The 22,081-nt window shown below is 34.3% G+C and overlaps 1 protein-coding gene across 7 annotated transcripts in view; it reads right to left on the bottom strand.

The window, feature by feature from the left end:
- Positions 1-2,763: 2,763 nt before the first annotated feature.
- GPM6B (glycoprotein M6B) overlaps positions 2,764-22,081 on the bottom strand; it is a 214,540-nt gene continuing 195,222 nt past the window's right edge. For 4 of the 7 annotated variants that reach the window (XM_074299979.1, XM_074299976.1, XM_074299978.1 and 1 more), the window contains 6 exons: positions 19,785-19,971; positions 17,397-17,553; positions 11,930-12,101; positions 8,992-9,065; positions 5,607-5,672; positions 2,764-3,046 (listed from right to left, as the gene is read on the bottom strand). In XM_074299979.1, the coding sequence (XP_074156080.1) occupies positions 2,897-3,046; positions 5,607-5,672; positions 8,992-9,065; positions 11,930-12,101; positions 17,397-17,553; positions 19,785-19,971 (806 nt within the window). In that variant the 3' untranslated portion in view covers positions 2,764-2,896. Of the gene's footprint in view, positions 3,047-3,473; positions 4,717-5,606; positions 5,673-8,991; positions 9,066-11,929; positions 12,102-17,396; positions 17,554-19,784; positions 19,972-22,081 lie in introns of those variants that run through there. The other 3 variants (XM_074299981.1, XM_074299980.1, XM_074299977.1) reach the window with 1 other exon arrangement.

Here is a 22,081-nt window from a genome sequence, read left to right as displayed (position 1 = left end):
TAAATTATATTCACTTTCAAACCATTTAATCTAATTTTTTAAAAAAGACTTGGGAAAGTATAAAATATAATTAAGGTGTTTGCAATATATACACTATAGAATCTTTTGTGTCAGAGCTGATAAGATTCAGGTTTAAAGTTTCAGGGAGAAAAGAAAGTTAATGTATTATTTGGTCATACTTCACAGTAGGTGTGTAAATAAGAATCTGTTGATTTGGCCTGTAAACCTGGATTACAAGTATTTTTATGTAAAATACTGACTTAAGACTATGCTGAAAATGTTCAAATATACAATTACAGGTAATCACAATGATGGCTAAAAGTATAAATAAAACCTTACTGAATTGATTTCCTGTACATTCCTGTTACACATTAGCCCTTGATTTAAAAAAACAAAACACAACAAAGTTCTGATAACATTTCTTTTTATCCTAATTTACGAACTTTTGATGTTTCTTGGATTTGTAAAAGTCAAATGTATTATATAATGTATTAAGCACATCATAACAATAGTATTTTATAAATATACATAACTTGGAAATACCTTTACTTTTTAAGACAGTTTCAAAAGGCAAACTGTTCCTTCCTGAAGTCCTTTCACCAAGTCAGTATCAAATCTTGTAATAAAAGGGTAGGTCCAGTAAATCTAATAGGCATATATCTTCTAATACTGTTGATAACATAAGTAATTTCCAGTGAAATTTCACTTGAAAAATTTATAGTTCCATGGAACTAGGAGATATCAGTATCATATAGCAAAAGCAGCTTTTGCAGAACACAATCCAATGAGTTACAGAACTCTCTTCAATTATTCTTTCTTGCTTTAAATAATGACTTTTACCAAAACATGCAACCTCCAATAAACATTTGTTAACTAATTAGTTTGAAATTTCAGTACATTTAATTATATTACTTTAAGACAACCAATCCAAAGACAAAGTCAAGAAAGGTTTAGGTATGCTAAAACACCAAATGAAGGAAGCTATAATTTTATTTTATTACTATCAGTACAGCCACAACTACTTTTGCTTAGATAGAATCTTAAAATAAGCATACACATGTTGACTCTATTATCTACAAATATTTATTGTAACACTTGAATATAACTACAGGAAGCCCTTGGCACTGATAGAAAATATTGATTCACTGTTAGGTTACAAAAATTTATACATAGCAAAATTTAATGATCTTTACATAAAAAATATTAGACTACTTAAAACAAAACTTTCAAAAACTTCCGGTAATAGCTACCTAGACTTAGAAAAAGAATTAGGCTTTAAGACATTGCCTCCATTACTCTTCTATGAGAACACTGACTATATGACAGCACCTGCACTGCTGTGAAAAATAGTTGTTTCCCTCATGCAACAGAAAAACAAACACTAAATTATTCTGTCACTTGCTCTACATAGAAGAGAGCCTCCCCCAATGTAAAAAAGGTTTAAATTAAGCATTTTAGGCATTTAATTAAATTTAATGATCCAAATGAAATGTAGTATCTGATAAAAGATCAGTTTTTAATAACTTCTAAGTAAATGTATGCTTCCTTTCATTTTTATACAATTTCACATAGGTATGTGTTTTAATATCCAGGAAACAGTCAAATCACAAGTTAACTTGAAACATGAATATACAGTGGTTAACTTTATATTATGTAGCTTCTTTTTAAAAGCACTGATATACCCAACAACTATATTTATCATTTCATAAAGAACAACACAAAATTTACCATCACTAATACCCAATAATCACTTAATGCTTCTGAAATACAATGATTTTGAAGGCAAGTTTCTGTTAAATGGCTTAAACTCTAGCAGCTTCCTTGCTGAACATCGAACTTCATTATTTTGGGATCATAAGTAAGATTTGTTTAAGGAAAGCAAAATAAATACAAATTCTAATTTAGGTAATAAGTTGTAGAAAATCAGGAGGTCTCTGGTCTACTTTTAATTCTATTTTTAGATAGCTGATATGAAACACAAACTCATTATCTAGACCCATCTACAAATGTTTTGATGGTGGTCATTTTAATAAGGTAACACTTCTTAATTAAGAAACAAAATTTGTCAAATGAAGTACCACAAAGAAGTCATGGTGGTCTCTTATATAAATTCTTAGAAATTTAGAAGAAATTTACATTAAGGCAAAGCTGGCATTTAGGGAGAAAAAAAAAACATTACTGGGTCACACTTTTTTTTTTTTAATTTATTAAAACTTTATAAAACAAATTCTACAGGGCTTGCCCATGAATAAGAATCTAGGTTGTTCCAGCAGTAAGTACAGCAGAATTACAGTGGCTCATTGAGGCATTTCAGAATAGCTGCCTTCTGACTGGCTCAGGGAATTCATGTGTCCTGTATGTGGACAAATCAGAAAGCCAGCTCATTAGGAAAGAAAGAAATTTAGTCACCTTATGAAAAACAAGAGCCAAAATTTAACAAATGTCAGTTGTCAGAAATGGAACTTGTTAGGTAGATAACTATTGGCATTTATATATATATATATATATATATATATATATATATATATATAGTTAAACTTCCTAATGCTGGAAAGTTGTGAGCTCCTACTAAAGAACATGACTGATTCCCATTGTTAAGTGACCACACCAACAGGCAAAGTGAAATGTGGGAATGTCATTAATCTCAAAAGGGTAAACAATCATTGTGTCAAAAGTGTTGCCTTTTAAAATGGCTGACATGAAACCTCCAATTCTGTTCTAAAGGAAGAAAGATTTACCCAGTGGAAGGTTTTCCTAGAAACAAGTCCCAGGAGCTTGACAGTGAAGTTTTTGTACTCCTATATTTGTTTGGTAGATATACATCTGTACTGCAGAGCAGCCATTTGGTGATTTGTCAGAGCTATAAATTCTTCTGCTGAATTACTCTGGCAAACATTTATGTGTAAGAATTGAGCTGTTCTTTTGACCGAGACTGGATATCCTGAAGTTCCTGTTCTTCTTTTGCTTTGATATCCTGGTAGGCCTGCATTTTGCTTGCATCCTTTAAGTAAGCCCAGTTAGAAGACAGTATCATGAGGAAGTGGATCTGGAAGAGAAGGGTGAGCATGATGGCTAGTGAGCATGTCAAAAGGCAAAGCAAGCTGCTAGTCAGATTAATAGACATTCTTTAATAAAAATTGGAGGAGGTTATTCTATATTAATACACACATTATACTACTGAAGAATCAGAGAGTCAGTATAAATGGTTTCCTGAAGTGCAAGCATGCCTTTCTATTTTGTTTAATATTAATGGGCTGAAGAGAAGTTAGTTAATAAACAAGGAGCAACTTATTTAAGTGGCTGCAGTTAAAAGAAAAAGTGTAAGTGAAAAATAGCAAAGCACTTTTTATCACTTGGGGAGTGTTTAAGTCTGATGCACAAATCTGGGAATGTACTAAATTGATATGGGTTTTGAAATAGGTGTACAAAGACATATCTTACAAGGTAGATAAGAACAAATTTTCCCTCCCCAAAACTGTAAACACTGTTTATTTTGTGTAAATAATGAAAAAAGCTACAGTTTAACATGAGAGAATTTAAATAATGAATGTGAATATTCAGACTAAAAACTATAAGCAAAGCATGCAGTCTCTGGATTAACAGATTTAGTGGTAACAATTTACAGCTACATTTTTCATTTTAGAACTCTCATTTCATTCAATGTCTGAGTCCATAAGAAAATTATTCATTACAGCTGGTGGAAAAACCACATTTCTTTCAATTCCTTTCCTTCATATTTTCTGTAACACAATTCTGCATCTTAACACCTTTATTTCTCTCATTTCCTTTTCAACATGTTTGAAATGTTCAGTCTTTGCACAATTTCTCTTCTCATTAAAATCTTAACTTATTTTCAAGAACTGGCTACTGAGAAATCAGTTACTACTGTACCGATATACAGATTTAAGATATCATTTATCAATTTATTTTGGAGGTGGGAAGGGAGGTTTGAAAGGACTGATTGTGTTGCGCAAAATAGAATAATAAATTCCTTTAATGGAGAAAACACATGACTTATTTTTATCGTGCTGTGTTTGGGACTGTTCAGTTGGTGTCAAACTATATGACTTTCCATGTTAAAATGCTTTAAAAGCTTAAAAACACCCCTAAAATTATTTATTCTAAAATGAATGATTTCCTCCTCCCCCCCAAATATAACAAAAACAATGGTTTTAATAGCCCAAATAATGGTTCTCTTTCATCTTATGTTTAACTTTTGTGTTGGGATTTTTGTTTTGTTTAAATCTTTGAAATCAGATTAAAAGGCAAGGAAAAAAAATTGATGAATGAGGCAGGCATTCAAGAGTTCCAGTATTTGATCTAGAAGTAACTGCTTTTAGAAAAAACAACTAGATGTTAACTCCAAGAAAATCTTGTCTTTAAAGGATACTACCAGTGTCAGTAAAATAACTGAATCCTCTCAAAAAATATAGGTAATAGCCAGTTCTTACCATTCTATAATTCATATACAATAAGTCACTTTATTAATTGACTATGCTAATTGTTTTACTGAAACTATTTACAAATTATGGTCACAAAACTTCAAAATCTAGACTCTGTTTTAGTCTATGGTGTCAGTGGTAGTTCAAGCCACACAATGTAGCTCTCTAAACTCTTTATTGGCCTTATTTCAATTTAGAATTTAGTGCAGCAATCTTCCCGACTCTTAAACTTCAAAACCGCATAGTTATATGTAGTAGCCATCATGTAGATCAGCTGGTGGAAGAGAACAAAATACAGGATAGTAAGATACAGGCAGCTGAGAGCTAAAGCCTCAGCTATTTCAAATGTTCATTTTCAATTAATACTCTTTATGTTCTTTCCCCTTTTAAACCATTAGCAAAAAGATTTCTTTACCAAGAAACTAGGTGGATTTTTTTTGTCATTTTATACATATACATATACATATGTATACACACACACACACACACACATATGCTAGGTAATACTTTCAGTGTCCATGTATTTGAAAGACAAGTTGAAGCTTAAAAAGATGGGTCATTGGCACAAGAAGAGAAGCCTAATAATTCCCTTTAGTTTCCTAAACTGTTTTCCTACCCTTTTAAATAACTAGGGATAGAAAGAATCAAGTCAGTTTCAAAGAAAAGAGATCATGACTTTGCCTGGTACAAAATCTTCAGAGTAGCTGAGATTCTTTGTTCTACCAATCTTACCTGCTTTTCCTTCCTGACAAAACCCGGACATCACAAACTTAATTAGATCCTTCCATTGGGAAATTTGGGATTTCGTGGCTAGGAACAGGTCATGTTTCAAGTCAGGATGTGTTTATTCTTGAAGAATATGAAATCCAGGATAAAATTCGACAAAATAATTTGCCAGTGTTTATCAATAGGCCAGGGCGTTTTGGATATTTCTTCTGCTGATAGCTTCTCCTCTTTCTAGATCATCCAGTTTGGGTAAATCCACAGATTGTGGATTTATCCAAGGCAGTTAATAAGCTACAGCACAAGTAGTTTTCAAATGTGTATTGTCTGAATGGTGTTTTATCTTTATCCAGCAAGATGACAAAAGCTAAAAAGGAAGCTTTGTTATTTTATATGTTGGGGGATGAGACTTAAAATGATCCCAGGGAGAACATTACTCACCAGTGCGATCACAGTGGCACCAGCTCCAGCACAGGCTACGATGAACAAGTGATAGGACATATAGAACTAGGAGAGAGCAGCAGCAGTGCATCGACATAAGCATCTTATTCCAGAAGCAAGCATATTCTATAACAAAGCTCATGGGAACACTAAAATTTCACCTCTTATAATTGTAAAAATACAGGCGTATTCCACTTTTAAGAAACCTGAAAAGTAGAATTCTAAACCTTAAATGTATGATATGGAGTGAATAATTACTTGATAAAAGCATTCTCTTCTGCAAAAGGACTTAAAGGACTCTTAATAAAATCTAGCATTTATAAAGTGCTTTAAGGTTTACAGTGTGCTTCAGAATAACCCTTGATTTGAAAATAATTTGGGGAGATCAGTTGTAGATGACAAATACCATTGTCATAATTTTATAGGTAAGAAAACCGAGGCTCAGATTTGCTTAGATGATTTAACTAACCTTCTCTAGGTTAAATCTAATAAAATTGGAGAACTATTCTGTGACTCTTGGTCTTCTGACTTGAGTTCCACTTCTTGAACATTAAATGATCCTAAATGTCCTTTTTTGAGAGAGGAAGAGGAAATTAGATTTTATTTTTAACTTTGCTTTGTAAAAATTCATTATATGTCTGACTTTTTCTGGATACCTCTATTAAGGTGATCAGAGAATAGTAGACCTGGAAGGGACTTGATGCCTCATCCAAATAGGCTATAAAATGATGAGGCAGGGTAGACTGTGAATTCTTACTAACTCTTGATCTATTTTTCCTTTTACTGAGGGAACAGGTCAAAGGAACTGTCCAACATGTCTAAATGAGTTGGAAAAAGTCTGGCCAGTGTTACTTGTACACAATGTTGCTGTATTCACACTAACATATGGCCTATTTTGAGTGATTTGGATGGGGAAGAAAAACATTTAGCTAAAATTTTAAAGTTCATAATGAATTTAGGAGGTTCATAACATTGGAACTTGAATATTATACGGTCCTGTATGTAATATCCTAACCTATTCCAAGTTCTAATGTCTTCTTCATTCATGCATTCAGACATGTATGGAAATATTTGTTAAAAATTTATTACATACAAAATATTATGCTATTTGTATAGGGATACAAATAAAAAAATAAAGCAGCCCCTGATATCAAGGATATTAGATGGGGAATCTAATAGGGAGGAAAACTCACATAGAAGATTTCACCTGCAAGTCAGATGGAAAGTCTCAGTAATCCTTGGGGTGCATTGGTAGCTCATCATCTTTAGTATTATTTCCATTACTAAATCCATATCCATTTCTGCTTGGCAAATTGACAGTGCTAAAGACATTGTCACAGAAAACTATTTTTTGTTTGTTTGTTCTAAAGTAACTGTGATTGCTGAGGAGGTGAGGGCTGTGGCACCTGAAAAGGCATTTTGCCACATTATATACCCCAAAAGGTTGCTTTTCTAGATGATGGCTCTGATGGTTGGGCTGGCTGAAAGCAGACCCAATGTTCTGATGGATAAAGACAGAACCTTGGACTTTTGGCTATACTTGCTTATTAATGGCAACTGATTAGCCATTGGTGTGAGAGGAGGCATAAATTATGGGCCCCTTCCTTTTACAAGGATTACTCCCCTGTATGATGGCTTCAAGGGCAGGGTAGTAAGTCTGGTATCTACTGAAATTCACAATTCTACGATTCTGAAAGTGCACCAGCCTATGTGGCTCAGGGGAAAGGGAAAAGATAAATGGAAAAAATCTCTGTCACTGATGTCATCCCACCTGTTTTCAGGTGGTTATCTTGGATAAGGCAGATAATGGTCCTAAAATGCAGAAGACAATGGTAGCAACCAACAATCATGCTTTTATCAGAGTCAATATGATCAATTTCTTTGATTGATCCAATCATTAAATTCTTTCCTCTTTTCCGAATGCCCTCAAAACCTGTACTACCTGAATTATTGCTTCAATATATATACCCTATGTAACCAGCTGTTGTTAACATGATGTTTTTGTTTAGAATATAAAGTGAAACCAAAGGAACTGTAAAATAATAGGAGAACAGATTTTCACACCTCATCTTTCTCTTACCATAAGGCATTCTAAGAGGTGTGAACTTCCCTTAGTCAGTGCCTGTACTCCCTAGCTTTGGGAACTGGACATTCTCTGGTGATGTCTGGGTTTTAAAAGCTACTTAAGCTTGTTTGAACAAGTAACTCTGTTAACTTAAACGTTGTGTGATTTCAAATCACGTATTCATGTTTCTCCCTCAGGTGCTTATAAAAATAAAATTCTTTCCCAATGAACTCAGCCTTCAGCAAGCTACTAGCATTCTGGATGGAAGTTTAAACTTCTCATCCATTTAGTACTCTATACCATGCTGATCACTAGCATCCTCTATTGAGCTTTCTATTATCTGCCTTTAATAATTAACAGACCTTTAAAAATGATTACTCCTAGAGTATATGAAGTAATTTGTTAAAAATAAAGGATCAGAGAAAATCACACAAGAGGTACCTACTAGCTATAGAGAGGGTGTTAAATCTTTGCTGTGTTGTGTTAATCATTAACCAGCAACAATCTGTTTTAGCCACCTCCATCAGAGTTCTTTGGTCCATAGAGTAGAGGGAGGCCTCTCCCCAGGAATTATTCATATTCTAATCTTGGACTTTAGGGGTTTTCATTTCTTTTACTACAGTACTATTGCTGAAATTCTTGTTGTTCTTGCAAACCTATCCTGCTGCTAAATAGCACCTGAGGTACAGCCAATGCTGCTATCTCAAACTCCACTTTTCTCTTCTGTGATTAAGTTCAAAACTTCACCAAAGTACATTCTTAGCTCAATGCTGGTTTTAGACCTTCTAAGGGTACGAAAAAAAATGCTTTCCAGAGAAAGATACAGGTTTTTTTGGTATGAGCCTTAATTTTCCTATCTATAAAATAGGTATATAATAATATATATTATTATGTACAATATAATATATAATAGAAAATATAAACTGTCCTATTGTTAGGACAATGTTTGTAAACCATAAATCACTGTACAAATATGAGTAATTATCAGTCTTGCCAGATCATAAAACTACTCAAGTATGAGGAAATGTTCATATTTTTAATTTTTATGTGACTTTGTAATGTCTAGATGCAATACTTGTTACATGACACATTTAATATTTGTGAACTTTATCTCTGAAAGTAAGACCATCACAGAAAATTGAATAATTCCTATTTCTGAAGACCATTTGTGTAAGTCATTCCTCAAATATGCAGGAAGAATTTTCTTAACCAATTAAACCCACTGGTCTTATATCCTTTCTACTGAAGGAAACTCAGCTTAGCAGCCCAATTTCAGAAATGACAGTGTATGACAAGCCCAGCAGTGGAGGGCTACTATACCTCATTTGTGTTGCAGATGCTTTCTAGGGTTGAGCCACATGCCCTGCCTGGCAAGGCATTCCAAGGGATGATACCTGCAACAGTGAATCCCAAACTTAGGTTAGATTAAAGCAACAAATTTTGTTAAAAATTTTCATAATCATCTTACTACTTCAGATTTCAGTTATAATAACAATGTTGTTATTACTACTACTAATAAAAACATGCTGTTACCTTTCATGAGCAAGTTTTATGCCATTGATACATAGACAAGGCATGTTCCTAAAATAGCATCTATACCCTTATATATTGGGCTTTATTCGCTTGGCATGTCATCTGGGTGATGGCAAAGAGATTATTTGAGGATGAACTAGAACAAAACTTGGCTTTCAAGTTGACTCCAAACCCATGCTGTCAACCTATTATAAAAATCTTTGTGACACAGCATGATTTACATAGAACTATGTTTTGCGTGACTACACATGTATAACCTATGTCAAATTGCTTGCCTTCTTAATGGGGGGGGGATTAAGAAAGAGAAAGGTAGAGAAAAATTGGAATTCAAAATTTGTGCTTAGTCTTTTTTTTTTTTTTTTTTTTGAGGCTGGGGTTAAGTGACTTGCCCAGGGTCACACAGCTAGGAAGTGTTAAATGTCTGAGATCAGATTTGAACTCAGGTCCTCCTGAATTCAAGGCTGGTGCTCTATCCACTGCGCTACCTAGCTGCCCCCAGGAATTCAAAATTTGAAAAAAAAAAAAAAAAGTTAATTGGGAAAAAATACAGTATTTAATTTTTAAAAGTTAAAAAACCCCAAACAACCCTGTGTCAGTGAGGCTAATTTTTACTGACAGGCTTTTCAAAATAGTACTACCCATGCAGTAAAATGCTAACTTTAGGAACCATAATAGAATTCATGAAAAAAAGTGTGTTTTTTTTTTTTTTTGATCTCCAAAGAAACTATTTAATTTTGTTTTAAAAATGTCCTGATATTAAGGGCTTAGTGGCAGATATGAAGCATTTACAAAAGACATATTTTCCTGGACTTCCTAGCTGTAGATCCAGTTGGTCACCAGGAATTAACTAGATAATTTCAAGTCAACTCCTTCCCCCACAAACAACACTTTAGCATCACATTTATTTCTGGATAAATTCTCCCTTCCCTTTCATTGAATCTTCCTTCTAACAAAGAGGAACAATTTATTTAGTTTAAAAATGTATTTTTCTTAAAACTACAAGAAAGCTCCATCATGATGTCCCTTTTCTGGGCCTCAGATTCTATATGCATGTTATGTGTAGTTTATCACTGTAACATAAGAAGTTAATAAAGCTTAAACAATTTTTATCCTTCAAAGCCAGTCATAATGCACTTCTATTTTATTTCAAAACACTTTAGAAGAGTCATTTATGTGCCAGAAATATAACCAGTCCATCCTTGTCCCAGAAGATTAGTAGAAAATAGAAGCAAAAATAAGTTTAAAATACCCCCACTACCTTGCCATAGGCATAAAAGAAATCTTGAATTCACTCAGTGAATGCATGGATAAGTATTTGCCAGGCTAATAGATATATGCCATTTTTAGGATAATGTGAGATCACAGTATTTTCCATTTTACAACCTCCTTCCTATACTATGCAAATACAAAAGATGGATAATGTAAAAGGGAGAAAAAAACTTGTAAAAATTTGTTCTCAAATTTTGTTTTGTTCATGTGAAAGAATCACTTATAAATCAACTTAATATTGAACATTGACATGTCTCTATTTTTAATCTTAGGTAAAAGAAAGTAATTTTTGAGTGTTGGTTTTATGGGAAGAAATGCGTCCAAAAGGCAGTTTCAGGAAGAAATGATTTCTCATGAATGAGGAACTGAGGATGAATGAGAAGTATAAAGAGAAATGGCTATTTCTCTCTAGGATGGTTCCAAAAAAAAAGCTTTACTCATTTTTAGCTTGCTTGTATAGCTCATCTATACCATAGAAATTAAGCCTTTTTTTTAAGACTTTAGCTTTTCTCTCATACATTCTGAGTTGTACAGATTTATAATAGAAGAACCTGGTAGATAGGCTTTGATGGATTATACAAATCTGTCATAAACTTAGCTGGCTACCTTTGAAATCCTATGCATAGGAAATCATATTTGAATAGAACCATAAAAATGCTTTCATCATGTTTGTGGTGATAATATACATTAACATGGCTTCACCGTTTTAATGTGAATTTTATTTTTTGTACACAATGGCTGAAAAAAATCTTAGTTCTTTTAAAAGATTTATAAATTTGTAATTATATGATCATTTAAAAAAAAAAAAAACTTGGCTCTAAGCCAAGAATATGATTAACAGATGAGTTAAAGAGGTGAAAAGTTGTTTACAATATTTGTATAATCGGGCAATTAATAGAAGAAAATGGTTCATGATGTTTCTTTTGGGGACATAAGATGAACCATTAAGCTATACATGTGTGTGCACACGCGTGTGTGTATCTCACTTATCCTGTACTGATTTTCTACTGATGCTATGAAACTTCATAAGTAGTTTCTCATGTTGATTACTTCACATATTTAAGAACTCCCTTCAACAAAATATAACAAGACCAGAGTAAGACCAAGTCTTAGAAAGTTGAGTGAGGTGAAGTGAGGTAGTTAAGATGAGGTTAAGTAACTTGCATATGGTCATACAAGTAGAGAATATAAGGGACTGGATTTCAATACAAATCTTCTTGATTCCAAGTTCATTACTCTATCCACTATACTACCATGAAAATACGATGACATTTCTTTGTAGCTGAAAGTAGTACATCAATCTGATAAACTGAGGATTCCTAGAAAGCAACAGAAAACCAAATGGTATTAGGAGGATGTCTTCCATGTAGTCTTTCATTTTATCTGAAAAGGAAGTCATACACAAAAGAAATAGCACAAATGAATAGGATAAAAAATTAATTGGGATAACAAATACCATATTGCCTGATATCCACACAGATCTGACTCCCTGTTGCTGTCGAATTTGTCTGGGGGGATTTGATGACTTCACAAGTTGACCATATGTTATAGAACATAAAGACAGGCACAGCGGAGAAGCCAAAGACCCCAAGCCAGGCCAATCCAAGCACATAGGTGAGGAAAACAAACTAAAGGAAAAAAGATAAAAGCAACCATATTAAAATCTTAAAGAAGCAGTGCCTAAATTTATAGACAATTATACATTATCAGTGATTATTCATTAAAGAGTAATTAAATATGGTGGCCAAAGAGGTTAAAATCTAGTTCTACCACTTTTTAATCAGAGATCAATGAATTGACAATTTATAATATAGAGTTGTATGTTAGAAACATTCATGCTATTTAACTTGGATCAAAAAATCTGATCCAACCCAAAAAGAATTTTATTAAGTGCCTATTATATATGAGGTAAGCACTGGGAAGCACTAAATTTGGGAGTTAAAATAGACTGTAGGTGGAATCTCATCTAATTCCTTTACTTTACAGATAAGGAAACTGTATCCAGAAAAGTGGTGGAACTTCAAATTATAGGATCTTCTTCCCAGTTAAATAGTGTCAGAGCTGATATTAGAACTCAGTTTCCCTAACTACTCTAGAAAGAATTGAAATTTCATCATTTCAGATATACTTCCAAATCCCATTCACCTCACAAGCCCTCCACAGTTTTTATCTTGTACAATTCTTATCCATGATTTCCTATTTATGTTTTATAAGTGATTTGTCCAACTGGCTGGAGGCTTTCCTGTTGTAATTTTAGTATGTTAGATCCATTTATTCTTAGTGCTATTTGACCAGATATTCTCTTGTGGTGCTTCTTTGCATTTTTTTATTGGTGACATCCTGCAGCTTAAATCTGTCATGCATTTTTTCTTATTACTCTGTGTGTATCTTATAAGTTTTTAATCTTTTGAAATGTGATGTTGCATGATCCTTAGATATATAGATTCACATTGATGTTAAAGACACAGGTTTTCCACTATATCTACCAGTGAACATCTGCTATGAAAAACTGCTTTATAAGTGTTACTCTGGATTAGATGGCTGCTAGATCATCCCAATTGTTGAATGACTAAAAATTGTTGAGATGATTTTTATAGGAAACTTTATCTTTGAAAAACAGATGCATTTGGGAAATGGCACCTGATAAGGAAGTCCTTATACTATTATACTATGGTATTCTGTTCTTATCGCCCTCTTCTAGAATGATAAAGTGTTCTGAACACCACAGTTAAGAAGTATATCGGTAAATTGGTCAATATCTAAGAGGTCAATCAGAATAGTGAAGGATTTTGAGACTGGGCCATGTGGTCTCAGAGGATTGGTTGAAGAAACTGGGTATGTTTTGCATGGGAAAGAAAAGACTGGTAGGAAGAGAATAGGGAATAGGGAGAATGAGATATGTATTTGAAAAGCTATTGTGGGAGACAAGATTAGATTTGTTCTCTTTGGAAGTTACAAAGAAGTCAATTTTGGCTTGATGTCAGAAAAAGCTTCCGAATCTTTGGAGCTGTCCAAAAGTTCCAGGGGAAAAGTTTCTCTTTCCTGAAGGTACATAAGCAGAGCCTCTTGTGACATGTTGGCTATATGTGGATTCCTTTTAGGTACAAGCTGGGCTAGATAGATGCTAAGTAAGGTGTCTCTTCCAATTCTCAAAATTTTATAAATTGTAAATGATGAAAGTGACCACCTTATGGGGTGTCAGAAACCTGAAAGTTTATTTGAAAAAGAATTTAAAATAATCCTGAAACAAGACAACTGTACATTGTGCTGGCAAAAAACAAAACAAAACAAAACAAACAAACAAAAAAAATACATACACTTCATATTTTCTTCTAGTCATGGTTCAGTCTTTAAAAATTCACAGCAGCTTTGCAAGAAATGATTAGACTTATAAAAAGAAAAAAAAAATCATCCTCAGTGCTCACCCACGCTTTGCCGTGGGCGATCTCAGGAAGAATATAATGATATTGCTTCACTTTCTTTGTAACCTTCAGCCTTGACTACCAGTTTTTGGAGAGCTTTGAAAAGCTGCCTCAAACACATTGTGGTATTTATATTCTCAGAATGTACACCCACAGGGAGTGGTGGGCGAGGAGTTTAAACTTACTGCCTTTCTATAAGGAAAAAGACTGATGGTAAAGACTTCAAGAAGCAACTGTAACTTTCAGATTCTGTACCACTGGGGCCATCAATTTGTGCTAGTCCAAGAATTCAAAGGGCAAAAGGAACCCCACATATGTCTCTATCAATTTCCATGGTTTCCTTGGTAGTTCAAGATGATTCTTTGCCACATCTGAAACTTTCACACTTTATTAATCCATGACTTTCTAAAAATACCTACACAGGAGGTAGCAATATGGAGGTATTTTTTTTTTTTGCAACATCATCCTCTTATAGCATATTTTCTTCCTTAACTCTACTCTACTCAGTTCCAGCCTGAGTTTTAGGTTTCTCCCTTTCTCATTCTTAGAAAAAATTTCATGTTGTTTTTCTGTACAAATACTCAATGATTTTTGCAGTTGAGTGATTCTTCTGACATGCTTCTGGGTACTTTTCTCTCAGTGGGTCTCTCCCTCCCTCTGTGGGAAGAGAGAGTGAGCTGAAAAGGATAAAAAAGGGAAAAAGCTCCCTGTTAGCAGCAACTTATATCATCTCTGAACTGTCATATGGGTTTCTGCGGTGAGCTCCTGGGTGGAGGACTCCAATTAAGGCCAGTTAGAGAGGTTTTAGATTGAATTAGGGGCTATCTTTGTTTATCCCTGTGGTTGAGGATAAAAACGAGTTGGAGAGTTACCAATGCCTCTGTCCCTTTCCCATAAAAAGTACTCTAATCTATTTACATGCTGGTGGCATACAAATTTTGTCAAATGACACCCTACTAAAACCACCCCGTTTCATTGGACCTTCCAAAATGAAGTCTACTTACTTAATCCCTTGAGAATAATGGAGGAAAAAAAAGAAGTTATATGCTAGTGGACAAAGTGCCTGGTTCTTCATAAGGCTTGTACATATTAAAAAAAAACAAAAACAAAAACATAATGCTGGTTGAGTGAAAACCCAGAGTTCTTTTCATCTACAGTATAATAGCAACCATATGTCAACAAATCAAGCAAATTTGCATTTATTAAGAGCCAGGCACTGTGCTAAGCACTGAAGAAAGAGAAGCAAAAACATTCCCTACTTCTTATTCTAGTGATAAGCATTTAAGATATGGACAAGGTAAATGAGAGGTCCTGGATTTTGAGGGCAGTTACAGTTTTTGTTTTGTTTTGTTTTTTTAAGACTCTGAAACAAGACTTCATTTTGGCTTACCACATGTCTTAATTTATGGTTTGAAAAAGTATGGCCACCATAGTTATAAGAATAATAGGAATGCTAATATCTGACATTTATATAGTGTTTCAAGATTTCTAAAGTCCTTAAGTACTAGATTCGGTACTTAAGTACTGGATTCAGATCATACCTCTACTTATTTCCTGCTTAAACAATCCAGACTTCAGTTTCCTTATCTGTAACATTAAGAAGTTGAATGGGCCCTAGGGTTCCTTACAGATCTAGATTTAACCTCACATCAACACTGTGATGTAGGCATTATCCGATACCATTATTCTAATGAGAAAATAGGCTCAGAGAGTTTTCATGATTTCTTGGTTATGTAGCAACACCATGTAACCCCAAGCCTTTCTAATTCCTAGTCCAATACTCTTTATATTCCATATGTGCTCCTACTCAACAATGAAATGATCAAAAATCGAACTATAAAATTAGAGCTCATTTATTTCATCCTTTTCCTACTTTTGTTATTGTTGTTTTTGTCATGTCTGACTTTTTATGACCCTATTTGGGGTTTTCATGGCAAAGATCCTGGAGTGGTTTGCCATTTTCTTCTCCACCCCATTTTACAAATGGGGGAAACTGAGGCAAACAGGATTAAGTTACTTGCCCATGGTCAGAGGTATTTAAGGCTGGATTTGAACTCAGGTCCTCCTGACTCCAGGACCAGTGCACTATACATTGTCTTAGGAAAACTGAATCCCAGAAAATATTAAATAATTTCCCCTGAATAATAGTTTGTAAGAAACAGATCATGGGCTTGAATGAGATCTTCTAGCTCTAAACTTAGTATAATTTCCAATGGAAGAAATTTACCCCATACAAAGCTAAGCCTCAAATAACAATATATTTTCACCAACTAAAATCATAACCTACATAGATGTTTTTAAAATACTACCCTCCCACCAAAAAATTTTCAGTGTCAACTGGCAAAATTTAGCACAAGTAACTTTTAAGGTGGACAGCAAGGTGGAACACTGGAGGCAACACCAGCTCTGCAGTCAGTAGGACCTGAGTTCACTCCAGCCTTAAACATTTGCTAGCTATGTGATTCTGAGCAAGTCATTTAACCCTGTTTGCCTCAGTCTCCCCATCTATAAAATGAGATGCAGAAGGAAATGGCAAACTATTCCAATATGTTTGCCATGAAAACTCCAAATAGGGTCAGGGAGAGTCAGACACAACTGAAAACAACAACAAAAGTTTTAAGGTAAGAACTGGTCCTATCACCTGGTGATGAACTTCCTCTACCAATGCATCTTGGTACCTTCTTTAGAACTTAAGAATATGAGAGACAAAACTGAGGCCCAAGTCCTCTTGGCTCTAAAGCCATTGGGCCCTTCCTCACATAGCAATGCTATAGCAATAATGAGTATATTCAAAATTAATCTATAGCAACCATTTTTATTTCTGAAGATATATATATTTAGGTGGTTCCACGATCACTTTTTGTAATGGTAACCATGGCAATTTTTCTCTGAAGTGCTCTCTCACATTTATGGTAAGTTCACCCACGTATCAAAAAGGAGCATCTGACATTTTAAAAGCTGCCTAAATACTTACATTAACTAACTATAAAGGACATAAGAAGAACAATGCTATCCGCATCCAGAGAAAGAATTTGTAGAAATATGTATTTTACATATATACTTATTAGTATTTTATAGCAGCCATCTCAAGGAGCCATGGGAAAAGAAGAAAAAAGAAAAATACGTTTATATGATAACATATATTTAAAAGAAATAGCAAATCCTACATAATAGATTTGCAGTTTCATGTGTAATCATGTTTCTTTTTATCATATTGTTATAGAAATTTATTCCATGTATTCCATAAACTGAAAATAAAATTAATTTTGAAAGGCTGTCTAAAGAACCAATATGGTTTTTTAATCATGTTCCATATATAGTTTTTTAATAATCCATGTTCCATGTTTTTAAAATTTTAATGATAAAAACTATGACCATGGAAATCATATACTACCTGTCCACTTGTAATTAGATTTTCATTTGAGTAAATGCAAAGCATTTTATGCTCATTTAGGCCTGGGCGTGTCAGGTAATAAGTTATTATGATAGGGTTATACTCACCATTCCGCTGATGCATCGGCCACATGCTGTTGTTTTAAACTCTCCATGCAGCTCTTTTACTGCACTGGTGGTATAAAAGCCTTCTGCCAACAGGATGATCCCATACAAGAAGAAAAAGGATGCAATTCCATAGATGACATACTGCATCAACTGTATCCTACCAAGGAAAGGAGAACCTTGGAAAAGTGGAATTTGTTTGGCAAATATAACAGCTTTCCTATCTTGGTGAAGAATAAATAAGGACTATTCAAATTTTGAAGTAGCTCAAAATATAGAGTGTAATAATTAAAGACAAGGTAGATGGAAGTGGGGAGGGGGTACTTTGAGATCTTAGAAATATATCTTTGATTCTCATCCATCAAAATGATTAAACTCCTAGAATCCTCTCCCAATTAGTACCTCATCTTTCTGATGTCCAAGGCTTACCCAGAATACAAGAAGTGGTCAATTAATTCTATATAGAGAGTAATGCTTGCCAAGGCTTCTTTTACCTTCGTAATATGCCTTGAGTGTATTAAAAATTAAAACAAAAGTTTAAAAAGTTCCCAAGAGGCCTTTCCAATGTTTGTCAATATTAGGGTGTTGCTAAATATCATAAAATGTCTTCACAGATAACCTGATGTCAGTTAGCCAGGGAGAGGAGCCCTAGCAAATAAAGACCTCTTATAAGCAGGAAAACTTAGAGCCAAAGAAAGAAAAAAGAAAAGTCAATCAGAAAGAAAATTCTGAAAGGAAATTTTAAAGTCGGATAGAGATGATTCATAAATGGTCATTCTAGCTAACTGTGGAAATAAATACTACAAGGGTCAACATTGTTTAGATTGGCATTAAGGTGCCAAAGGGAAGGCAGGGTTCTTGTTGGAAGCAGCAGGCATCTCTCGATTTCTGCACGGGCAGTCTAGGCTTCCTTCATTTTAGAATTGGCATGAATGCCTTCCCAAAATACACAGCCTTTTTTAATCCTATATATAACAGAGGTAGTTGGCTGTCATCCTCAGATACTGGAAGCAGAATTGATAATACCTGATATATAGTCATCCTAACTTCAAGTCAAAGAGTCTGTTTATTGCAGCACTCTTCCTCACCATAACATTAATATACTTCATTGCCAAAATTTTTCATTCTTTCCTATCTTTCCCCTCTTCCTCTTCTTTCTTCCCTCTTTTTCTTTCTCTTCTCTCTCTTCTCTTTCTCCCTTTTTTCCTTCCTTCTCTCTCTCCTCTTTCTTTTTTCTGTTTCTTTTTCTCTCTTCCCTCTTTTCTTCTTTTTTCTTCTCTCTTCTTTCCCCTTTTCTGTTCCCTCTTTTTTCTTTTCTCATTTTCTCTTCTCTCTTTTCTCCCTTTTCTCTCTTCCTTTTTCTTTGCTGTCTTCTCTTTTTTCTTTTTTTTCTTTCCCTTTCTTCCTTTTCTCCTTTTTTCTCTTTTTTCTTCCTTTATTCCTTCTATCTCTCAGTGTGGGTGTATCTGTCTTTCCCTCTGTATTCTCTATCACTCTTCTTCCCCTTCCTCCTCCTCTCCTTTCACTAATTAGCAGTTGTTTTCTTCCTACTAAAAACTAGGTCCCAGACTTTACTCTTTTTCCTTTCACTGGTTTCTTAAGGCTATTGAATCTTCTTTGTCTCTAATAATTTGCCTAATCTAAAATACACACACACACACACACACACACACACACACACACACACACACACACACACACACCCCTTTCCTTTTCTTTTTTCTATTTCCCTAGTGAATGGAAGTGGGAGGACAAAAAAAAAAGGTAGGAATAAGGTTACAAGAAGAAGAGGATCATTGAAGTATCTTTTTTTTTTTTTTTTTTAAATGCAAAGAAAACAAAAGGAAGGCCCGGAGGAAGCACAGACCAGCTAGATAGCTTTATAGTTTACAAGTTAAACTTTATGGTTGTTCAGTCATTTCAGTTGTGTGTGCTTCTTTGTGACCCCATCTGTGTTAAAGCAAAGATACTAAAGTAAAGATACTTTCTCCAGTTCATTTTTACAGACAAGGAACTGAAAGTAAACAAGGTTAAGTAATTGGTTAGTATCACATGGTTAGTAAACTTCTGAGGCCAGATTTGAACTCATGAAGATGAGTCTTCCTGCTTCCAAACCCAGTGCTCTAATCCATATCACCTAGCTGCCCAAACAGGTTGAGCTAAGAATATACTTAATAAGAAAAGCTGTACAAAATGGTGACTGGTAGTTTCATGTTCTTTTCTATTCTACAATATATAGCATTTCTCATTTAACTTGGTGCTAGATTTATAATAAAATATTTAAAAGTTTGTTGACAGGAAAGATATTACTTTTGGAAAGGAGAGGTTTGGTGATGGTGGGTGGAATAGTTCTTTTCCTTTTGGAGAAGACATAGGAAAATCAGTACTTACACCTCACTCAGTAGGGCATGGTCACTGGCATTTGTGGAGAAGTGCTGTTCCAGAATGGATATGGTCCCAGCTAGGGCAACATGTCCACAGCCGCAAAACAAAGCAACTCCGGAGAAGCAGAGAATGGTGGCCACGAGAGAAGCATAGGGCACTCCTCCCAGACACTTGATGCAGCATTCAAAGCAACCTAAGCAGCAGAGAGAAGAAACCAAAGCAACAAAATTAATTGTATTTCATAATGGGAAACCCATATTTGGCCTGAATTATTAAGCTACATTTGTAGAGTACTATATATAGAATTTTAAGATTGTTTTCATAGATTTTTATCTCAGGAGGTCCTCCGGACAATCTTGGGGAAAGTAGGTATAGAGAGGATTGTCCCCCCAATGAGGTGTGTACAAATGAGGTGACATGTTATTACTTCTCTGTAGTCAGTAACCATACAAGTCACTTCTTTAGGGCTCAATTCTTCAGCTACATGGAGATATTCTTCCATCTCCAAATCTGATCTCACCATGGCTCTAAATTCTATGATTCAAGGAATTGAAACTCAGGACAGGTAATTAACATGCCAAAATTACTCTATATAGCAATGGTAGAGCTGTCCACAGCTTCTTTCTCTTGTTCCCTATCCTTCAAAATTTCAAATAGCTATGAGAAAAGTGAACTGCAAGACTATTTCTTGTCTGAAATGAAATACAATGGGGCAATATTTAGATTATTTTTTTTTAAGTTATGGTTACCAAGGTGACTATGGGAAAAAGAAAAGAATAAGAATGAATATGTCCTAAATATTTATAGCTGTTATGTGGTGGGACCTGGAAACTGAATGGATGCCCACCAAATGCAGATGGGCAAATGCAGAATGGCAAAACAAGTTGTGGTATATCATTGTGATGGAATACCACTGTGCTTTAAGAAATGATAAGATGGTCGATTCTTAAAAAACATGGAAAAATTAATGGAAAAAGTGGAGAGTAAAGAGGAAAACCAAGAGAACACTGAACAAAGTAACTACAACTGTGTATGACTAAGTCATTTGAAATATTACAAATACCCAAATCAATTACAAAGGATCTATGAAAGAAGATGCTATCCATATTGAGAGAAGGAATTTATAAAGAGAAATATGTGTAGTATGTTTTTACTTTTATATGCATATAGTCTAATATAGCTTTCTCTAGTGTGGAGTGGGGAGAGAGGGAGAAAAAAGTACATGGGAAAGAACAAAAGAAAACTAAGAAGAAAGCACAGAAAAAGAGGGTAGTTTTGAAAATAGGACATTGAATTTATTACATAGTTGTTGTTTTTAAAGCACACAGTATGAAAGGAAATGAATGGTTTTATATAAAATTTTCTTATATTGTGCTCTGTATATGGAAATATTCTCTTTTTTGTCTTTTTTGCATTTAAGTTCAAAATGAATAAAAAAAATTTTAAAAGTTGGGTTCTTTTTATTTCTGGAGGGAAGGATTATTTTCATTTGTTTTTGTTTTGAAGGAAGGTAATGAAGAAATGGTTCCCCAGGAGGGAAGATGTAATAAGCATCTCTAAACGCTTATACTTTTGGCATAACTTAAGTAACTGTTTCTATTGGAATTAATGACTTTCCCTGAGCCTTTGACATAGTCTGTAACCAGAAGAGTCAAATGCTGTAATTAGACTATTGCTGTGCTCTGAGTAACATTAAGTTAAAGAGGTTGTTTTGGAAAATTAATGGATATTTTGGTACCTTAGCACAATGGAATGAGAGCAACTGTGGAGTGGAGATGAGAAGGCCAGCCTTGGAGTCAAAGTCCTTCTTCTGATAGAAATTGACAAGATATTCATAGGCTCGGCCTTTACCTTCTGTGCCCCAGTTCACTCTCTTGATTTTTAAGTGACCAATGAATTACTAATGATCTGCATTAGTGGAAAGAATTTCTATGCTGGAATTCCCTATGCTGTTGAGATAAAAGGTTCAAAACTAGACTAAAAAATCTACAAACTAAAATCTCAATGATTTATAGTTCTTAAAATTTAAGCATATTTTCACTCTAACACCAAAATATAATCCAGGGAAAAGAAATGGCTTCATTGGACACAGTATAACTAAGGAGCAGCTTCCTCCTGCTCCAAATTGAGCAAAAAACAAAACTCTTAGAATTGAATAATAGTGACTGAGATTTAGAATAAAAGAAAAAAATGTTTTAGAATAATTTTTAGAGTTTGTTTCAAGTCATACTTTGGACACTTATTGTCTGTATGTCCTGGCCAGGTCACTTAATTTCTCAGTATTCCCAGGCAACTCTCTAAAT

This window comes from Sminthopsis crassicaudata, chromosome 3 (genome assembly GCF_048593235.1).
Source record: "Sminthopsis crassicaudata isolate SCR6 chromosome 3, ASM4859323v1, whole genome shotgun sequence".
Lineage (NCBI taxonomy): Eukaryota > Metazoa > Chordata > Mammalia > Dasyuromorphia > Dasyuridae > Sminthopsis > Sminthopsis crassicaudata.
Note: the sequence above shows the minus strand (reverse complement) of the source record. Positions and strands in the feature narration are given on the sequence as shown.